Source organism: Tachypleus tridentatus, chromosome 2 (assembly GCF_004210375.1).
Source record: "Tachypleus tridentatus isolate NWPU-2018 chromosome 2, ASM421037v1, whole genome shotgun sequence".
In the NCBI taxonomy this organism is placed as follows: domain Eukaryota; kingdom Metazoa; phylum Arthropoda; class Merostomata; order Xiphosura; family Limulidae; genus Tachypleus; species Tachypleus tridentatus.
This window is the reverse complement of record NC_134826.1, coordinates 123,137,828-123,161,369: the sequence shown is the minus strand read 5'-3', so window position 1 is coordinate 123,161,369 and position 23,542 is coordinate 123,137,828. Positions and strand designations below refer to the sequence as shown.

Genomic DNA, 23,542 nt, shown 5'->3' with positions numbered 1-23,542 from the left:
TAAAATCAAAGTCGAGTCGATAACAGTGAGCCACTATATTATACACACACACACACACACACACACACACACACAGATGTTCATCTTTTCAGTCTTCAACACATCCAGGTAATCTATCCTACAACAACAATGTTGCGTAAGAAAATGAAGCCTAAATTTGACTTGATGCTTAAGAACCAAGTGTTTAGATAAAGACTACATATAACGATATGTTAACCATATAGAAATTTGAATACAATATGAGGTGTTTAGACAAGGTCCACACATCACGCAATGTTAACTACAATAACTACAAGTGGACTTAGATCCCAAATCTGCTGAGCAGTGCTTGCGGTAACGGGTCACGAACCAGGATCCTTGGATTTACAATGCCACTTTGCAGATTTTTGTTGAACTACATCGCTACCTGTATTCTGAACATACTAAAAAGTAGCTGTAAGATGTGAGAAATATTTTTAACATAATGTGTGTGTGATGTGGGTGTGTGTGTATACTAAAACAAGCTCAAAACTTAAGTTAATATACAACCTATATGAATTTGTACGTAACAGCTGTACTGCTAAACCCGTTTCGATTTTTATATTTATGTGAATTGGCGTCGAGGAACTCACTTTTACATTTACGTTAAAATGTATAAACAAATGTGCTATTCGTAACATCTTGTAAACGTCTACTCTGAATACTGAAGTACAATCTTATAAACGACGTTAAATACATTCTACGTAATGGAAATCGATACTTAAAAAGGAAATATATGATCCATAAAACCATTAATGCGGATATTTAGGGATGTTGTACTGACTGAATAGTTCATTCTGCCTGCATACTAAAGTGTGGGTAAATAGCACGCGTCACCGAATAACATGCGATAGACTCATGTGACAAGCGACTTGTTGATTGGTAGTTTCAAATGTTTCGTTATTCTTCTATTTCGATGTCGGTTTGGGGTAGGTTTCTTGTAAACATCATAGTGATGTAACATATCAAACTTTTGGAATAAGGGCCGGATGAACCTAAAGGCACAGTAAATAGCCGTCTGTGGTCCCACAGTATCAAAAGGCACCCAGAAGTGATGATGTTTTTACACAACCTTCTCAGATAATTTTGTTCGAAACTTGAATATTTTAAAAGCAATACATTTGCTGACAGATTATTTCGGTACGTAAAATGTCAATGTAAATAATAACGAAAATGAGGGCTTGTTTAATTCAGCCTTGTTTAAAACCTATAAATATTCATCATCAATCATTTAGGATAAATTTCTATTGGTTATGAATAAGCGTGCTGATATATATATATATATATATATGCGCGCGCAGGCGCATACAGTTAGTTTTGATCAGGAATATTTAATAATGAATAACTGGACGCCCCGAGTCAGTTGTAATTAATTTTTTTCTTATTTAGTAAATAGGATAAAATAATCACGGTTATTCAGTATACATAATTACATACATTTATTTTATAAATTATGCCACTCAACGTTACGTTCTACACGGAAAATCGTAATACATCAGAAATGAAGAGTTTTGGTGAAAACAACTTATCTATCAAAATAATGAATAAAAAGTCATAAGAAGAGGCAAGACTTACAGAAGGATAGACATGGTCCCTCTAATTATTTTGTATCACTACACAAATTATTTGACATCTTTACACAGAAGCTGTTAAACTGGACAAGCTAGTCAGAACAACTCATGAACAGGTCATTTTCTACACGGTATTCCGAATATCGTGTATATGACATAGTCATGAACACTTATACATGATGATAAGACGACCTGAAGTAGCTGATCTTTATAAATAACTTATAGAACTTACTTGTATAGTTCGATGGCAACACAATCTGAAATATTTTTTTAAAAATGAATAACTATTATTTCGACTACATATCAGAAACTCAAAAATTAAAATTAAAACGTATAGTTTGATGACTACCGATTTACGCATTACTGTAGCTGGAACCCAAGAAAATCTGAACTATTGAAGTTCGTAATGCAATAGGTAGCCTGACTAAAGTGAACCAAAACATCGCCTTATCAAGTTCACCAGGCAGGTTGTCCATTTCAACAACGCTGAAAAGTTTAAATATCACATCATTCATTTTCTATACACGGAATTAGAAAAACGTATACGAAACATATTTCTGTAAATTGAAAACATGTTTGAAGTCATTTTATGCATGTAACAAAAGCTATGTTTTTAATTTACTAATATGCCCAAACAGCTTATAAATGATTCTTTTGTTTACCTGTGTAACTATAATATAACTGTCCAAGTTCTTTCAGCCACTAAGTTTTAACAATAGATATTTGTATTAATATTTTAAACAATATTTAAAGGAGTTGTTTAACCATCAAGACTAAAAGTTTGATTTGTAATATATTGTTATAGTAACAACATACAATTCCGTGTAAAAGTGTTAGGACAACAGAACATTTTGTCATTCTTTCCATTTTATGGGCTAATTCTTCCATGGCATTACACAATGCAAATTTCAACATTATAGTAATGCTTCGCTGATCCATGTTGACAATTGAATGAGCCAAGGTGAGAATACTTATTTTTTAAAATTCCCATATACTTGTACCAAGTGCATACCATAAATGTTCTGTTTCAATAAATGTAATGATCAAATTTAAGGTCCAACATAACTGTCATGGTACCCTATGCAGTGCCTTAACTATATAGAAAGAAGCTAACAAGGAGTTAATGTAAAGTATTGGTACATGTATATGCCATAATAAATCAACTTAATAGCACTCCACAAACATACCTTGAGAAAAACTGTGTTAACATTATATATTAAGTTTTGTTGTCATGCCACGGCCTAAAAAGCATAAATAACTGTCAGTAGAGCAGAGAGTTTGCATAAAAGCTTTTCGTGATGCTGGTTGGACTCTGACAAATTGCTGCAGACTTGAAATGATTCCCAAACACTGTCAAGTACACCTTAGATCGTGAGACCAAGACACGTACATTTGAAATTAGGAAAGAAAGAGGCCGAACACCTAAACTCAATGATACTGATGTTAAATATCTTCGTTTATGCAGCCTTCAGGACAGATAGAAGACTGTCTGTCGTTGGGGCGTGATCTTTTATCTCATTATTGAGAGCTGTTACAGTGTCCAAATCTACAGTATCAAGAAGCCTCAACGAAAGTGAAATATCTGGTTACGTAGCAGCTTAAAGAAAATCTTTACTTTTGATCTCCAAACCTGGCCAAGAGACTCAACTTTTCTAAAAACTATAGAACTAGACTGCTGATGATTGAAAATGGTGTTACTAATGGATGAGTCCAAATTTGGGATATTTGGTTCAAAGCGTATGTTGTACGTTTGCGGGAAGAAAGGTGAAGAATACTTCAATGCATAGCACCAATCATGAAGTATGGGGAGGGTAGTGTGATGGTTTGGGGTGTTAGATAAAATATGGCGTTGCACCTTAGAACATGATCCACGTGCTCAAGTTTGTACATGTATGCCACGACTAGTGAAAGATCAACAACAACCGTAAACTAAACGCACTGAACAACACCCATTTACCACAAGGAGAGCAGGATGCCAAGAATACAAAAAAGATGATGCATTGTCAAGGTCACTGTGCCTACCTGATGAGGCCCATCTCCATAGATGATCTCTCTCCTGGAACTGCACCAGTTTCCAGCTGTTTCCTATCATCTTAATGTTCATTAGTAATTTGTCCTGATACAGTTCTAGCAGGTTCACACAAGTTGAGTAACTCTAAATCGAGCATATTTCTCCGCTGTGTTTCAGACGGACTGGCATCAGCAAATAAGGTTCTGATATTAAATAGAGCACAGAATGAGCACATTTTGTGATTACTGCCGGCTTAATCGTAATTCTTGTATAGTTAACGTAACATATTAGTTTCTCTGCCATACCCACTACTCCAGTCAGTCAAGTGTAGTTCCCCACAGCAGGGTTATACAGCGCCACTCCTCCATCTGGGTGACACCACCGAGACTCCATTTAACAGACAGCGTCACGGTTGTCGCCTGTTAGGCTCTGCTTGGCTGCTTTATATACTATGCCTTGTGAATAAAACAGACATTTGGCAAAAGACCAGCTCAACCATACACAACACGTAGTCTTACATAGCTAGCTACTTTAAATGTCCAAATCACTGGTTATGGTAGTTTAAGCATAATTATTATACACAATGTAGTAATTTTAACAAAAAAAAAAGAAAGAAATACATACATGGTTGTCGTGTCCTACTACTTGTACGTTTAAGAGACATTCTTTACGCCAAGGGTCTTGTACCACCTATCACATAATGAGAATAGCTGAAGTTTTTGAAGGAAAAAAAAAAGTGTAGCGAAAGATAATGCACTATCAGGTCCATAAAATGTAGATACATAATTCTTTAATAATATCTCATACAAATACAACTAACTGCTCAGAGTTGCACACGGACTGACAAGAAGGTCGTCACGATACATTCGAAATTTCAAGCTGTTTCTTAACAAAACTGAAACAAATAAACGAAAAAAAGAACTTAATATCCAACGGGAAAAATTTTTTTAAAAACTAAACGGCATGAGACTCTGACGGGTCACAAGAACAGATGTTGACTGACAGTTACACAGTAACTATAAGGTGAAATTAAGTTTCCAATAAATTTCTTGCCAAGTGTTCCTAACGGGAAAATGTTTTACAAAACCCAGACACGTGTACAATTACAAAATAACGTTATTTAATATAATGCTTTATTTCCATAGGTATGGAATAGTTTTCATTTCCAGTTTCTATAATTTCCAGTGACTTAATAAACAGAAGTACATTAAGTACATTTCTATTGAAGATTAAACTTGCATCTTCCTCATTTGCATTTTATTGTTTAGTAAGATTGTCTGTCCAAAAAGTGTGTTTGGTATTCTCTAAACTGAATAACACAAACGACATATCGGAAGACCCCTAAGAGGGGGTCTGAAATAATCGTCTCTATCTGGGAGCTGTTGTACAATCAGCACCGCCCACTCTTAAATGAAAAGCAAGACTGACTATCACTTTCATAACGCGCTCACACCTAAAAGCATGCAGTGTATTCAGCAATTTCGCAAGGGGAATATTGGACTTTCTTATCCACAGCCTGGCTTACTAACCACTGCTTTCCTCTGGGTTCTTTTATTGGGCAGGGTTTGACTATACTCGAATTGTGAATTGAATATAAGAGTACATGGTTCGCGGTCCGCTGCGCAAAAACGCACTCTGGATTTTAGGGTCGTGGATGTCCTGTAAGAGTGAAAATTAAGTCTAATTATTCAATCTGACAATTGTCTGTTTGCTTGAAGTTAAGCACAAAGCAAACACAACAGGCTATCTGTTCTCTGCCTACCACTAACATCGAAACCTTGATTCTAGGGTTCTAAGTCTGCAGACATACTGATGTACCACTGGAGGACTCGATCGGACAATAACAGCCTAGAAGATAGTAGAAATGTTATTTTGTTGTTAAATAGCTGCCTCCCTCTATTAAGTCTATTCCCTTAGTACAGAATTATGGGCAGCTATAAACAGATAGCATTTCGTGTAGTTTAATGGAAACTGAAACAAATCCATTACTTTATTGATATGTATTATACACTGCTATGTCTGTTTGCCATTTATGAACTAATTACAGTCTATTTCTGTATACTGTTATCCATTATCTCTCTCTAAAGCTCACTTACCAAAAGTTTTAATTTTTGGTTTATCGAAGTCTGTGATGCTCAATGAGATATGGACTACTATATAATATTTTCTTGGTATTTGTTTGGTTCAGAATTTTTATGCAATATGGTCAACATTATATCAAGTTACCATATCGTTAAGCAGATCTTTTGTCTAAAATGCTGACCAGTTTGTTTCGTTAAACAAGCTGATGGTACGTGGTGTTTCTCGTTGATACTGGTAGTTAACTGCATTTGAACAATGTTCAGCAGATATAAGGCTCCTGGAGATAAAAAGAAAAGGAACTTCAGTTTAAAATATAATTTGAAACAGCACGATATTAAGTACAATTGAGTTCTTTGTTGTTTATTGTCACCTTCTGTCGAATATTTTAGGCAACAGCTATATAGCCAAAACTCACCTTTGGTGTTGATCGCATCTAGCCATGATATGCGATGAATTTTCAAAAACTGAAAGAATCAAAACTGGGACAGACAAGCACAAGAAATAATGCTAAAACCCAAGGTTTGTTTCTATAACTGACGAAGTCAAACCCACAGTAGGTACAATTACCTCATTTAGATTAGGTAGAATCATGTATTACTGATTGATGCATAGACTTTGGATCCAATATTGAACTGTTCATGAAACTCGGTAACTTTATGTGGGACAGTGTTTAAACCAGCGAAATGGGCACTATTATAAAGAGGTGCTGTAATACTGAGCAAGATGCCCACCATACAAAAGACGATATGAAGAAAGAAATACCACAGTCAACAAATCACATCTTAACCTAGAAATCTCTTACAAATTGAAAGACTAGGAGATATTTTTGAAATTAAAAGACACGGAGAATCAATCTGCAAGTTCGGACAAAAAGAAAGCAGATTGATCCAAGGAACAAACGTGTTATCTCTGGTAGAGACCACTTTACAACCTGATCCACTCGTATTCACCGAGATGTCTCTCTGTTCATGTTTCATTAGTCTTGTTTATAATGTTTCTATCTAACGTTTTCCATCTGTAAAAATAAGTGCTAAGGGTTAACCGCACCTTATAAGAACGACGCTCCTGTCCTTATCCTAAACCTTGTAATCACTTCCCTGCGTGCTTGTTACGGTGGCTTGGTTACACACTGTTACCGAACACTGCAGTCCCCCTAGCAACAAGATTCTGTTTAAGACAGCGAGGTCAATCTCAGATCACACATCTTGACAAACGTCCACAAACCCTCCTCCAATGTACGTGGAGTTCAAACTTCCGAGACCACGCTTGAACAAACGAAACTGCTTCGGGATTCTCGCAGGTCAAAAATAAAATTTTGTTTGTTTCATGTTGGCGGCCGGTCCACAAAATATAGCGAGGCTCAAAATGTTTTTTAGCAATTTCACGCCCCCTCTTTTTTCTTTACTTACCTAGTCATTTCACCATGTAATCTTTTCGTTCCATAAAATATGAAGCTTTCGAAACGTTATTTATCATCTGAGGATTGTCTTTTAAAGCATTTATAAATCAACAAACTTTCCGCAAAGCATATCAGCTGCTTACGCGATTATTTACATACTTCGGCAATACACTTCCTCTGAACGTAACCATGTGAGCAGTTTCCTGGCAGAGTAATGGCGTCACTGTCTTTAGGGAGAAACAGCATAATTTTACGCTGCAGTGTCACTGATATTACAAATTCCCCCATAACAATTTAAGCTTTGAAAATGTACCATTCGTGAATTCTTTATTAAAAAGTTTCCAGGGGATATGTTCCCAGACCTGCCATAGAGAGACTTCATGCCCTTAGCAATTGTTATTTTTGGCAATAAGAAGGAAAACATAAACCTTCCTCAGATGGGTAAGTAGGCAACAGTAAACAAACATTTTTTTATTTAAAGATTGCCCTTATCGATTGTGACTGTCGTTATTTCATCGTCTTCAATAATTTTTCTCATTAAGAATAGTCACTGAATTTCAGATGAGACTCAAAGCTCGTGAGATTACAGTTAATTTTTTTTTTAAATCAAAAAATCCTTGCTTATTATCATAACAACAATACCAAAAAAGATGTTTAACGCCATCTAAATATTTTTCCCATTGGAAGGTTTGTTTTAAACTCCTTGTGTGTGTCATTTTTACTACGTCCATGAATTATAATAAAGGCTCCCTCCCCCCTTATTCGACATCTCGAGTCCTTAATCTTTACATCGCTTACAATCTCGTTTTATTTCCTAACACGCAAGATGGTATTTCGTCTTCCGGTGATATTGGAGTGTGTGTGTATAATTATCAAACGAACCTAATGAGATTTATTAGTATGATAAACAATACATAACTCTCCACATTCTTACAAGATTTTTCTTTTTAGAAAGAAAGCGTAAATGCTTTTAACCTGATTTCAATCGGTATATACAGTCAACTAACATACTTCTAAACAGTATCCACTGTTTGCACAAAGAAAGGAATAGCATTAGTCCAGCTTCAGTACTTCTAAAGATCCTATTGTGACATCAAACATTAAGGTTTTATATCACATTAGCTCATTAGCAATATCTAGTTACGACAAAACCACGATGTTGCTGAAACTGAACTTACAGTGAGAAGTCGCTGGGTCAGGTGACTGAAACGCTTTCAAAGGTTAACCTGTGTAGCAGAGTAAGATAACGAAGAGATGGACTTCACAGACTTTGGAACTCATTACAGCAATTACCACGGGAAAAAAAAGTGACGGCTATTGTAACCCAATCATGGTCGTTTACAATAACCGAACTGTTTATGCTACAGCAGTACAGAAACTAATGTAAATCACTATTCTACACTGAAGAACAAAATATCCTAAACTTTCATCAGCTGGTTTAGATGTATTGTAAACATAATAAAGAGAAACATTGTTTGGATATAAAAACAGAATGATATACTTACTGGTATTAGACTCTTTGTGAACAGGTCTCCAAACACATTTGTATTTCTATAACTTCTTGCCATGCCATTAGCTACAGGCAAGGTTTTTGCTTTTTTGGCAAAATAAAAGTATTTTAAAACGTTTACATGGCTGTATACATGTTTTTGTTTGTTCTCAGGTATTACTCAAGGACTGCTATGTATACTAAACCGTCTCTCATTTTGAACAGCATCTAAATTTGAATGTCACATTTTTAACGTAGCAACAAAGAGCGGATGTTTTGTTTTCTGCAGTAAAGAGACGCAAATATTAGTTAGATCCGTAGGCCTAGTGTCCGGCCTACGTCTGTTATTTCGTTTTCAGTTGTTGCTTTATTAACAGGCATATATAGTGATATAACTTTTTATTGCAATATACAACAAAAAAACCATGAGGAAACAAAGCACAATAAAAATTAACAGGACAAATAACATTTGTCCTAGACTACTGATGACGTTTTGGTAATTACTACAAGCAGTCTTGAATACCTTTCAGCCAAAAGTTATGTACTCTTGATCACGTGTTTTAACATTCTAAAGAATTACCATATGTTGGAAGAACAATTTGTGAGGATACATTGCGGACTGATGAGACAAAGATGGAGTTTTCTTTAAACTCTTGCATAAGTGTTAGCAAAGCAGCAAAACAAAGCAGTATGGAAAATATTCTCTTGCTGCAAGGTTGAAAATATTTTAGAGAACTTAATAATAAATGTATTAAGAAAGTACCACAATATATTGTTGAGATTCAAGCCCTGGACCAAGTGAACGTCATCCAATTATTACTGTGTGATGAACTATGGAAGATCATACAGCAAATGTATTGAAGAAACTGCTGAAAAAATCAATTTTTTAACATCCAAGTGTGATAAATTTCGTCATATTTTTATGGCTAAAGAAGTACCTTTTAAATACTAGTTACTATATTCCAAAATAAATTATTCATATATGATACTATAATACCGAATAGAAATTCAGTAGGTTATATAAATTTGGAGATTCATCACATCATTACATTCAATCGAACTCTGATGTCCATGCACGTTGATAATAGCCACACAACACAGTTTTCACAGCCATGAAACTGTCATGTCCTAAGTACACCATTCCCGCATGAAAGTTTTCTATAGTTCAGTAATGCATAAGGACGGTGGTTTCCTGATGCCTGTTTCAACAGTCTGATCGCACAGAAATCTACTGCAGCTGTGTTCGGCGACATGTCTTGATGTCGAACAGCATGAAAATTCTTATCACTCTCCAGCTGTATAAGGCATGCGACTGTTAAAAGGATATACTGTAGAAATTCGTATCACTTCCAAGCAGAGGCCCTTCTTGATTATATTGCAACCTTTAGCATGTTGACGGCCTTTGTCACTGATCTTTATGTTAGTAGATTCTCATCTATTATAACACGACGCACTTTTGCTTATCACGTTGAGATACGACTTCTTGCTAGCCTCTTTTTGAACAGTCCTGTGTGCCCATGTTGATACCTATTCTCTTGCTTTCCAATGCCAGTAAATAAAAATATCCCGTTTTCAAATTACGGAACAAGTCTTTATAACCTAAGTCTATAAATATTTTATGTTGAAAAGTCTGGAAAGGTATGTATCATTACACTACTTATGAAATGAGTTCCTATACAAGACGTTCCATTCCACTGCGACTTGGTAAGTTGCATATTCAAATCATTTTAATATAATGTACTTAATCCTCTGGAAATGTAAAGATCAAAACAACACTTTTTAAAAACCTTAAAAACCTCAGTGCTCATATCTTAGACTTACACTTTTGACCATAGCTTTAATATTTAGATAGGTATACGCTAAAAAATACCAAGTTTTGTTAGTTACTGAAAGTTCGTATACATTTAATTAATGGTCCATACAGATATTTCATTTCTATTTACCGATCTTCACATTTAGTTAAACTACTGACTAATCATTACCTTAATAAGGATTTCAATGTAATGCACGTGGTGATCCAACGTTGATCGCAACATTAAAAAACGATTAGGTTATTTTTGTTCTTTTTCGCGGGTATAAATTCTGGCCAATTAGTGGTTAAAAACACGCAAAACAATGCTTAGAATGTGTTTAAATAATACTAAAAAATATTTCTTCACGTCTTTTGTGTTCATTTTTTTAATACAAATATTGTGACATATTTTGATTTTTGAAAAGCATTGTACAATTTTGTATTCCCACATCCCTGACAAACAGCCTGTTGGAGCTATCCTAGACAACTATGAATTGTAATTTTTTTTTAAATCTTTCTACCCAATATTTCTAGTGACATTTTAAGTGTTGAAAAAGGAAACATTTTCTTTCACAAAAACTATCTTTTGCAGCTATAACGTACAACAGATTTTACTGACCTCTGTTTATTACATCTTTTTAAAATAAAGAACGTTAAAGATTTTTAAGCTCTTGCGCTGCCTTCTTACTTTACCGATGTCACGAAAATGGCCTGTTCCAGAAAAAGAGGACATAAGTACAAAACCAAGCCTGTTTCAACAGCTGAAATATTAAACCTAAATTCCGCGATCTGGGCGAAGAGAAGTAACTGTTTCCGAGCGCCCCCGGTTGTCTCTCAAAGCCCCTTCGGGGATCGTTAGATTTTAACCAAAATACCTATAGTAGTCTACGGCTGAATCGTGGAGTGAGTGTCATTCTTAGTCACCTAACAACAGGCAGAAGGGGCGCGTGCGTGCAATACATGCTTTCAATACAAAACCTAATAGTACATACAGAGCACGACCTTTACTGGATTTCGCGAAGAGCTCGTTCCTTTTCACCCAAGGAAGTACTCTATTCTGACAAGGCTGAAACTACCCATGCCCGTTTTTTTTTTTTTCTTTCTTTCTCCCTGTCCCACTCACACGTGTTAAATCCCATCATGGGGTGTCGTATCGCTCTTGTAATATAATATGTTTATTTATATTACATTCACACACATTTACATACTTCTTGTCTGGAAAAGTAACACATTTTTGCTATCTTCACATCAAATTCAGTTATAAAAGATGTTTAACCTAATGCCTTATATGGAAAACAGACAGTTTCATGTTCTTTCTAGATCTAAAAGTTCATTGTGTTGAATGCATTACAATACAGATGTAACATCTGTAATTCAGAAGCATAATACCCACAATTAGAAACAGACATTCAATATTACAAGTTATCACATCAGCTATACTGATAAGTCACTCATGGAAACTTCACAAGTCTCAGACAATATATACCAAATTACATAGTTTATTTTTGTTTATAGTTTCGTGGTACATCAACACAAAACTTTAACATAATTACGTATTAATACATTTAATAATACCACTGTATAAACGTATACCTCGCCACAATAATCCTACAATTGTACTAAATAGTCCTGATTACTAATAAATTATGATTACGCTACACAGATCAATGATAAGAATTATCACGGCATATATTGTAACTAATTTAAGGTAACGATTTCCTTAGGAGTGTGCAAAGCTAAAAATAAAAACGTTGTGATAATTTAAGTGCATTGGTTCATTAGTTCAGTATTCCAGTTGCTAGCAATACTTTCGAACGTAAACCCAATATCTCACGAGTCAACAAGCTCAAAATTAGATTTGTCATAATTCCAAACATCAAGCTAAGATAGCAAATCAAAATGTATGTGTAACAAATAAATGAAAAATAATAAAAATATTTACATGTTGAACAATTTAACGACTGATGTTAAAGATACATTACAAAAATAATTGAGTATTTAATTACATATCAACTGTTATAGTTACAAGCAATTTTATACATAACAGAAATACTTACAGAATGTGTCATGTTTACCTTAATACGTTTTCGCTTCTGTTGTTATTGGGATTTTGATCTTAACAGAACAGGGAGGGTCAGGTACAATAAGAGAGACCTCTTCTTCCTAACACGTACTACTACGGTTTGTTTTGAACTTCACGCAAAGCTACACGAGGGCTGTCTGCGGTAGCCGGTTAGTTCCTAATTTAGCAGTAAGAGAGTAGAAGAAAGACAGTACTGCCAATTCTTGGGCCAATCTTTCACCAACGAATAGGGCGAATGATTCTCACATCATAACACCTGAAAGGCTGAAAAAAGTGAGTATGTTTGGTGGAACAGGGGGTATAAATCGGCGCCTCTCAGAGTGCAAATCGAGCGCCCTAAATCACCTAACCATGCCGGGCCAGTTTGTAATGACATTATATCAATTTGTATAAATTTTTTATACATTAATACTTAATTAAAATACGTTCTGTAACTCAGTTGAGCAACAATTTGTATTTAGTATCACTTGCACGCACGCACACACACACACACATACATACATAAAAAGCCTCAAATTATTCACATACACATTTTCACTTATAAATGAATTTTTGAATTTCATGTTTGTTTTTCTACAAAAATACAGGATTGAGAAGTATCATATTATTTCCTATCTATCAAAGCTGAACTATTTGACCTCAGTATGTTAAGCGGTCACTAAAACTTTGAAAATACACGTTTACTGTGTATTTTATTCTTACAACTTAGACTTACTCGATAACGAGGTTATTCTCACACTATGACTGTAAACGTGTATAAAACCATTTTGATACAACTGGCAATCATTTACAGTTCTTTGAGCATGTCATCTGAACGACTAGCTCGTGTATATGGTCGCACTTATAGAATTTTGTTGGGATTTTCAGCTCTAATAATGAACTTTGTTCCATTTAATGCTTAAGAACGCGTAGATTAGTATTACATTTACTCTTTTGATTTTTTTAAACCTTAAGAAAATGGCCAACTCGAGTTACCATACATTAAACCATTGTATCAATCAAGCCAATAAACACTCGCACTGTCAGTTTTTTGTTCCTATTACTAAAAATACAAATACGTAGTACGTTAACACTATACATGTGGTAACTTAACAAAATCTAAAGCCTCATCTACCATACATACAATGGTTTTTGAATATGGTTCCGTTTGAACCATATGACAAACTTAAATTTGCGAACATAAATTCAAATTGAAAGTGTTTTAGTTCTTTCGATCACAAAATCGATTTTTACGTTAAAATTTTACACCCATGATTCATGGGCTATATGCAACATAATGGACAAATGAGCTTAATAATTTCCGTACAAATACCAACAGTGTATTTATAAATACGTGTGATATCAAATTCACAATGTCTTTATAAGGTTTCTTTTTCTTTTTTTATGCTGTACTAAATAATCTTATAACGAAAAATAATTAAGGAATAACCATAAATAATCAAGTAAAATGTTAAAATATTAAATCAGTCACACATATTTATACAGCTCAGCAGTTTATTATTCTATAGAGCTTTAGGTGGAAATTTCTGTTTTAGAAATCAGACTTCATTGACTAAAATTGCTGTCCCTTTATGAACGGTGTTTCTAACCCATTAAGCCGCATTTTCGAAAAGCCGGTTTTTAAGTAGTCCAGAAACCCATTAATATTATAAAATATTTTGTTCGTCTTAAAGCACCTACATTTAACAAAAAAGTCATTCATTGTTAGTTTTCCTGGTAATAATTGTCAAAATATACAGGGAACATATATAGGTCAGGCTTCTAGAAGATTAGAAACTTTACAAAATTAGCATATAAAGACCTTGAGGTTAGGCCACAAATCCCACTCATCTCTGGCCACATATACTTACAATAATATTCACGTTATCCACCTTTTTCTTTTGTTTTAACGTCACTTTCTTGTCACACGGCCTAATTTACCTAAGATGTGGAATTCTTCTCAATTCGTATAACTTTTGTTACTTTTGACACCACTTACACGTCAGTCATGCGATCTAAGCTATGAGTTCTGCACCGATAATGGAAGCTCATAAAACCCTTTTCTACTCAAACTATAAAAGTAATGCGTTCTAAATACCTTATAATTCTACATATTTACCATAATACATTCTACTGCGTACTTTTGTCTAAACCAATGGAGTTTCCACTATGCCTAGAAAAGAATCGATCAATTCACATACCGTGCAAAAAGAACAGAATCGAAAACAACCAGAGGTGGTTAAACGATTCTTGTCTCGAACCCATAGGCGTTGGGGTTTTCGGCGTTTCAGTATGATATCGATCACGGTTTTCTATACTGATTTTAAGACGGCAGCAACTGGGGATTCAGGGCACTGTCAAATAGAATACTAGCGACTAGCGATGCCTCTGGAAACGACACACTAACAGTAAAGTCATGAACATACACACAACACACATATATATGAGAGTAAATGATTGAATGTTTCTGTAAATGAAATGAAAATTGCTATGAGTTATAAAGTGTCTATTTTAACAGATTCCTTTGCAAAAAAACCGACCAATGAAATATTGGTTACGCTAACGCTTCCTGTATAATAATCCTAAAATAGCTCGGACTGTCGTTGGGAGATTTCTCTAGCTTATATGATTGATATGCGAGTATCCGTCCGCTTTTGATACTCCGATAAAAATCCATATACATCTAGGTATAATACGAATGGTAAGCATATCTTCCACATTTTAAATATCTTGTCAACCCAACGGACGGACACGCGACAGTTTCTAAAGGTAAAGTATATACTTTATACAGGTACAAAAAAGGGAGTATTAAAAATATATGAATTTTAAAATGAAACAGGAATCCTGATGCAAAAAACAATGAATTAAAACCACAATCATAAAATTACAAGACTTAATCCTTACTTTGGTTGCTTTACACAATTATTTGTAGACCTGAACAAGGGTTAAATTTCATAAATTCGTGATTGTGGTTTTCATTCTTCTAAAACTAATAGCTAACAGGGATATAGCTGTACTTAAGTTTTATAGACGTTGTATTCATTCCATGGGAATATAGATAGGAAAAATATATTAGAATTTTAACGAAAAGTAAGGATCGTTGGTTATTCGTAGAACTGCTATACGAAGTATCCAAAACAAAGTACTGCAATAGAAATACACAAACGAATAAAGTGGTACTTGATTCAAAATCATTTAAAATTTATCCACCTAGTATCATTTTATTTGTTTGTGAACTTTTTATTCGACCATTTATTTTGTTTTAAATACTTCACGTATTAATTCTACGAATAGTGAACGATACCTACTTTCCATTACTTTTATTTTTTTCAAATTTTTAATGGCCCTTTGGATCCATTGTTCTAAAACAGGTCACGAAATCATTAAATTGGTTATACTGTATTATCACACGTTCCTGCGTATTAAATTATCAATGAATTACACCGTTTAAAATTTACGGAAAACGTTACAAGCTACCTAATCTAAGTAATTTTGGCAAATGAATAAAATCAACCAGCTAATGCCGAGAAAGAGGGAAAAGAATACGTTTTTTCCCACGGTGTGTGTTTAAAATTCTCTTTGAACTTCCCTTTAACTGACAAAATAAAAAGAATCTTAACTGTTTAATATAAAAAGAAGGTTGTTTTTTTATTTGTTTTTAATTGCGCAAAGCTGCACGAGGGCTATCTGCGTTAGTCGTCCCTAATTTAGCAATTTAAGACTAAAAGTAAGGCAGCTAGTCATCACCACCCACCGCCAACTCTTGGGTTACTCTTTTAATAACGAATAGTGGGATTGACCGTCACATTATAACGCCCCCATGGCTGAAGGAGCGAGCATGTTTGGCGCGACGGGGATGCGAACCCGCGACCATCGTATTAGGATTCGAACGCCTTAACCACCTGGCCACAACAAACAGATGACTTGCAAAGGTTTGAAATGATACAATTTGGAAGTAAGACTACCTAAATATATGTAAATTATTTTAAAGAACAACTCTAAGGCAAAATTTACGAATCAGTTGCAAAACTAAAAAGAGTCTGTGGTGATGAATAGCTAGCTGCCCTCGCTCTAGTCTTACATTGCTAAATTAGGGACGGCTAGTGCAGATAGACCTTGTGTAGCTTAAAATTACAATATATAGAAAATAAAAAATTGATTACAAAAATGCAAATTGGAAGAACACAAAAAGAATTAGACCATTGGTTACCAAACAAAATTATGAAAATAGATAAAAATAAAATAGATATTGATAATTGCTGTAAAATAATGACGAAGTGCCTTCAAACTGCACTAGATAAAAGCCATACCAAAACAACAACATAAAACCATAAATGCATGGAAACCAAACAAACATCTAATAACAATAATCAAGGATAGACGTCAATTAATAATACAATTCATGGAGACAAAAGATAGAAAATTAAAAGCACAGATAAATAAAATATGAAACCAAATCAGAGCAGAAGTTAAATTATTAAAACAAGAAAAATGGGACGATTTCTGCTATCAACCAAATGAAAAAAACAGATCCAAAACAATTTTGGACACACCTTAAAAAGACTCATAAATGGAGACACAGCAACAATAAAATATCCACCATTAGAACACAATAATACTACAGGATATACAAATAAAGATAAAGCCGAAGTATTCAAACACGTTTAAAACATACATCGACCCAGACACGAACGCATACTTTTATAACACAGTAAACAACTTTATAATGAATAACAATGAACTATTTGAACCACTCTTCCCAGTCAACTTAAATAATTATCAAATCAATAACACAAACGAATACACAAACACAATTTCCACACAAGAACTCATAGAAGCAATAACAAACAAAAATAAATATCCAGGAGAAGATGGTATACAAGTTATCCTTCTTAAAACAGGCACTCCGAAATTATTTGAACATTTCACAGAAATTTTCAATTTATCATTATACTCTGGTTATACCCCGGTTTCTTGGAAGCATGCAAATGTATTAATGTTCCATAAAGAAGGAAAGCCAGCCAATACCTCAAATAGCTACCGACCAATCAGCCTGACCAGCTGTGTAGGAAAAATTCTTGAGAGAATAATCAGTAACAGACTCTCCACATTCCTGGTGACAACATCAAAATTATCAGAAGAACAAAATGGATTCAGAAAATTCAGACAAACTACAGACCATTTAGTTAGATTAACAGAAGCAGTTGTTGATAGTTTTAATAAACGAGAATGCACTGTCGCTTGCTTTCTTGATATTGAGAAGGCTTTCGACACTATATGGCATAACGGTTGCCAGTTCCGAATGCAAAAAATGGAACTACCACGTGGAATTATTTGCTGGCTATCTAACTTTCTCGAAAACAAAACATGTAGGGTTAATGTTGAAGGGACCTTCTCAGAGTGTTTCACTCCAGAAGCTGGTGTCCCTCAAGGAGGAGTGGTTAGCCCTATCCTATTCATCATGCACGTGAATCATATGCCTCTAAAAGATCCAAATAATGGATACTCCTCACAGTTTGCTGACGATGTGAAAGTCTGGAAAAGCACACCAACACCAGCAATTGCAGCCACAAACATACAACCACAATTAAAAAGCATAAGTGAATATTGTCAAAAATATAGAATAAAAATAAACACAACTAAAACACAACTAGTAATATTTGCAAAATTAACTAAACATAAAAAAGCACAACCTCAGATCTATATGAATGGAGCACTCCCTTCAGACTGCTACATCTGCAAAATTTTTAGGACTAGCACTTGACTCAAAACTAACATGGGTAAACCACATAAATAACATTAGAACAAAAATTTGTCAAAGAACAAACTATGCTAGGAGTCTAACTGGTAAAAACAGTGGAGCAACGGCAGATAACATCGTAAAAATATATAAAACATACATTAGACCCATCATTGACTATGCAGTCACTTCATGGATAAATGCAAGTAAAGAACTGTTACAAGCTAACCCACAAACAATACAAATACACTACCACAACAACTTATAAAGTACCCAGAACACCATCAGGATTCATGCATAAATACGCATACATAGGAACAATAACAGACAGACTCCTATATAGTACAATAAACTATTTTGACAAAAATTGGAGAAAAAAAATGAACTAGTAAGCAAACTACACAGATACTGTATACATGATGAGGATAGTCCTAAACACCTTTCCCCAGTAAATATATATTTAAAAAAAAGGCCACCTATAAACTAAACTCCACATTAGTTTAGGGGTTAATTACTAAACATTGAAAGGGTTTTTTTTATATGTAAATGTTTTATAGTTAATACCTATTTAATGAAAGTGTAAATAATTATGGAATTATAAAGAGAAATGATTTATTTGCACCAAGTGCATGTGTAGATAGTACATGGACATTGCCCTGAAAGAGGCCTGAGTAAGTGCGGGCTACTCTGGCCCTCGTTTACAATGTATATATATACACTTGAAAGATGAAAGAACAAATATAAATGAAGGAGGAAGAGGTCGAAGAAACCTGACCCTCCTGGGTATATAAACATCAATACCCAAATACCTATAAGAGAGAGAGCTAGCTCTTTTCACATAATAAATTACCACCAATACCATAACTTTTCCAAACTTAACCCACTAGCAGTTTTCAAACACTCTCTCAGCAAATGAACTAATAAAACTCTTAAGAGCTCTTACCAAAGTTTATACGGACGCTTTTATATCCTTATTTTACAACAAATATCAGTTCAAAAACATATTGTGCCAGTTATCATAAATTGTGAAGTTGTAAAACTACAAGGGAAGGCACCTAATCATCAGCACCTACCACCAAATCTTGAGTTAATCCTGTTTAACTGAATTATGGGGTTTGATTGTCACTCTTGCGATACACTCACGGCTACAAATTGCAAAGCACGTTTCTTTATTCTTCTGTTACGGTAACGGGACACGATTATGGACCCTCACATCAAGAGATCTATGTTAATTGTGGGGTCACAATGAGTTCATTACGAAGTCTGAGAATTCAAACAGTAATTATGAGCGAAAACATGGAGAACACAGTTACATGTATGTTCAATAACATTTACATCACAAAATAACACTTAACTCTATGGCAAAGGAATAATTTTAAAAAATCTGGAATTGGCACACCATCAAACAATAAATGAGTGAACAAAAAGTGCAAATATTTAAGTTTAAGAAACCATTATGAACAATGGTTATGGTCTACCACATAACTGAATTCAAAATAGCTGAGAATTTGTATAAGTTGAATTCAACAAAACACGTTGACTTATACCCAAATATTTGTTTCAATTTTAAGAATATTGTTTTTTTGTGTGTACTGAAATATGGTACTCATGGATATATACACTTTCAGGATATTACCCCCCCCCCCAAAAAAAAAGTGTTGAAAAATTAACCTTATTCGCTCCAAGAGAAAGATGTTTGGAAAACTCCAAAAGTATTATTATTCACTTTGACCCACATGTTTATACGATTCCTTGTATTTTTTACGCATTTAATATCGTAGAAGCATTTTCATTTTCAAATATTCTAAAAATTCCTGACTAAAGTTAGAACATGAGTCTTTTATTCCTATCTTACATAATTTATTTGTTTGTTGAATTTCGTGCAAAGCTGCACGAGGGCTGTCTTCGTTAGCCGTTCCTAATTTAGAAGTGATAGGCTAAACTAAAGGCAGATTAGTCAACACCACTCACCGCCAACTTGTGGGTTTCTCCTTACCAACCATCACATTATAACACGCCCATAACTTCAAGAACACCCATATTCGGCGATTGGTTTAGCTCTAGCAGATTCGAAGTCAAACCTTCTAATCACTAAATCATGCCAGACATATATATTATTAAAACAATTACAAACCTCATTTTGACAACACGAATTAAGAAAATATTAGCCGGCAACTCCAGACTCGTCATTAAGAAAGACAAGACTTTTGTGAAACTCATTTACAAATGTTATACAAATAATATTAATTCACAGAAGTGTGCCTGATGGTTTCCTTAGATGCTTGTTTTTGTTTAACCAGAGAAGCCATTGTTTTCACACTATGCCTTCTAGAATGAAACAAGGAATGTCATTATACTCTAGACTAGACGAATGGCACCAAAGGCTTACTTGTAATAAATATATGCCGTACAATTCTAAACTGTAACCTACAAAGATACCGACAGAAACAAGGCAAACTTTAATCCTTCCAAATCATTTATATGATGATAACAAACAGAAAACTGAGAGAAAAACTTAAGAATATATAAAAACAACAATATAACCCTAAAAACATAATTTGCTTCATTTCTCTTCTAACATGCTTCGAACTTTCAGCTGTGGGTGCGTTATAGTAATGACAATCAATCTCACTGCTTGGTTTAAAGTAGCGGCCTTAAGTGGCAGCTGCTTCCCGACTGGTTGCATTGCTTTTGGTCTAAAGATTAAAATTAAGGTTGGTTATGCTTAAACCCCAGCAGGTCGCTGACTTGGGTTTTTAAACTCACTGTGTGTTAAAATAAACAAAACACTTCTTTTTACACTGTTACGGCGACTAAAAAACACGAAATGTTGAACTAGAAAATATAAAGCTGAATTATCCGTTCTTGATATAAACAAAACTGACTTAAAGCAAATCATTAACAAATTAACATTATCCAAAGCTCATAAAACTTCAACGACTTCAACATAATGAGCAGCTCAGCAAACGTGCCAGAACACTCATACAAAAATGACTTACTACTGGGAAATATAAACAACCTAAGTTTTATACCACAATAATCTTTAAAAAACGATGTTATCATAAATCAAAACTATATAAAGAAGCGATTATATTTACTCAAATTAAACACTTCTAATAAAGTGCATAAATTATTGTCATGTAGATGGTTTTAGATATATTGTTCCCTATATTTTCTTATCCCTAATTTTATGAAATAAAGGTGAAAAGAAACGTGATTATACACAAATACAACATATCTAATACGATTAAACCTTATAAACTCCCCCTGGGAAAACTAAGTTTTACCAGAGACACACTGAAAATCATACATTTCATTTCATAACGTTTTTCCGTAGTTAATCAAGATGTTTAACAAGTTACCTCATAAAATGTACAATGTGCTTCCATCTCTCTCATTTTATGAATATTATCCCTAAAAGTTACTGCACACTTAATCTGTTTTGGACAGTGGTTATTAATCCCAGCAATATCCTAAACACCGAGACGCATCTTATTCTAACCACATCTCGTGTTATCGAAAAAGAGAGAGAAAGAAGAAAAATAAATGCAATGTTAGTTTGCGAGAAAAGCAATTAGAATATACTTTCGAAACGCAATCTGAATCGTGTCCAGATTTTCCTGAATAAAAACCTAAGATTCTGAATGTATGTCTAACGAGTTCGCAGCTTGCGAGATATGATAATTTGAAATACGGTCTTTTTGTTTTCGTTTTTTGTTGTCTAATCGCCCGTTAAATGTTTCCAAAATCTGTGTCTCACTTTCAGTGAAAAATATCATAGTTATGCCTTTAAGACAACGCTTAATGAATATGAAAAAGTGGGATAACTTACAGAGAGAAAAAATAACTGCATTTTTTCTTCTTATAGATGAAAGTTGTCACTACCAGAACAGTTCGTTTGGCACATCAACTTATATTACTCTTTCGCCTTTATATTTCTAAGATTTATGTTAAAACATTAATTATTTAGCATGAGCGCCCGCAGAAGGGGGCAAGACGAGGCATTTGACCCACTTACATTTCAGGAAAAAAATGCACCTGTTATGATGTAAAATTAACATCGTAGTTCAACTAAATAGTTACCGCAGATAGCCTAGCTGCCTTGTGCCATAAAACACTAAATCACCCACACTAAATCAACTAAATACTTTTGGTAATTTTTTTTACTAAAACTGCAAATTTGCATTTGCGTTTAAGCGCACATAACATTCTTTTAATTTAGTCTGTTGACTTACACTGTAAAATCCAATTCCACACATTTATGTTTTGCCTACCCTCCAAGGTATAAATTATATTTGATTTTACAGGAATATATTAGTTTTATGACGTAATTTTCCAGTGGAAATGATTAGTTATGAAAACTTCATTTTTTTTATTGTCCATCTACTGAGGTGATACAAATTTGAAACTACATAACCTTAACAGTCAAATTTACAGAAATTTATAAAATTATTGTATCAAGAATATCTGGAGAAACCTGTTGTTTATATATCAAAATATTTTTCTTAAGTGCAACTATGCAATATTACTGTTAAAAGGTAGATTTTCTGTTACTTTAATGTATATCGCTAAGCTGATAATAGTACTGTCACATTAAACCGATCGTTCAATATACCATGAGTCGTCTTGCCCCAGATTAGTATTCTATTTTCTAGAGCGCTTCAGATGATGACCATAAAGTCAATTGAGCTTGTTGGGGAATACGCCATCCATCAAATACAATTTTGCTTACTTTTGGGATAAGGCGACTGTAGCGCGGGTCAGGAATCAAGCTTTTGAGGGCTTGTTATAGCCGTGGGCTACCTGCTGGAGACCACTGCCCCAGATAAAGATACGAGTAGTTTGTTTCCACCCGATAATTTTACGGAGTTTGGCTTCTTTTTTTAACTTACTATTCAAAATTGTCAACTCCAGTAAATATTTTACCGATACTTAAATAGTTTCACCATCACTGACGTTGGACTAAGTCTAAAGTATTTAACATTTCTAAAAGTAGATACCACCAATTAGCTTACTATAAGAGATAATTAATTAAAGATCTTATGACACTTAGAAAATTAATATTAATGAAATACCTCTTTCCGCGTTTTCCAAGGTTTGCAAGTAGATGACAATACCTATGACATTTTTAAAATGCCGCCCACTCCCACAGCTCAGCGAAACGTCTAAGAGTTTTAAAGCTAAAAATCAGTACGAGTTTCGAAACTCCCAACAGGCACAACATTAGAAAACATCTTAGATCTAATAGCAAAAAAAAAACCCACAAAAAAATATGAAAACATTAAAGTTGTATTAAGCATTTCGAACAAACAAAATTTTCTCTACATGCAAAAATATACTGAAAAAGAAAAAAAACAACAACACGAGGAACGTAAATG

The 23,542-nt window shown here is 34.2% G+C and overlaps 1 protein-coding gene across 13 annotated transcripts in view; it reads right to left on the bottom strand.

The window, feature by feature from the left end:
• The window catches only part of LOC143244996 (nuclear hormone receptor FTZ-F1-like), a 105,655-nt gene that overhangs the window by 65,415 nt on the left and 16,698 nt on the right, over window positions 1–23,542 (bottom strand). For 2 of the 13 annotated variants that reach the window (XM_076490686.1, XM_076490687.1), the window contains exon 2: window positions 4,225–4,290. The exons of 8 other annotated variants lie outside the window; for them this stretch is intronic. In XM_076490686.1, coding sequence (XP_076346801.1) covers window positions 4,225–4,264 — 40 coding nt within the window. In that variant the 5' untranslated portion in view covers window positions 4,265–4,290. Of the gene's footprint in view, window positions 1–3,611; window positions 4,016–4,224; window positions 4,291–14,625; window positions 14,705–23,542 lie in introns of those variants that run through there. 3 more of the 13 variants (XM_076490685.1, XM_076490684.1, XM_076490683.1) reach the window with 3 other exon arrangements.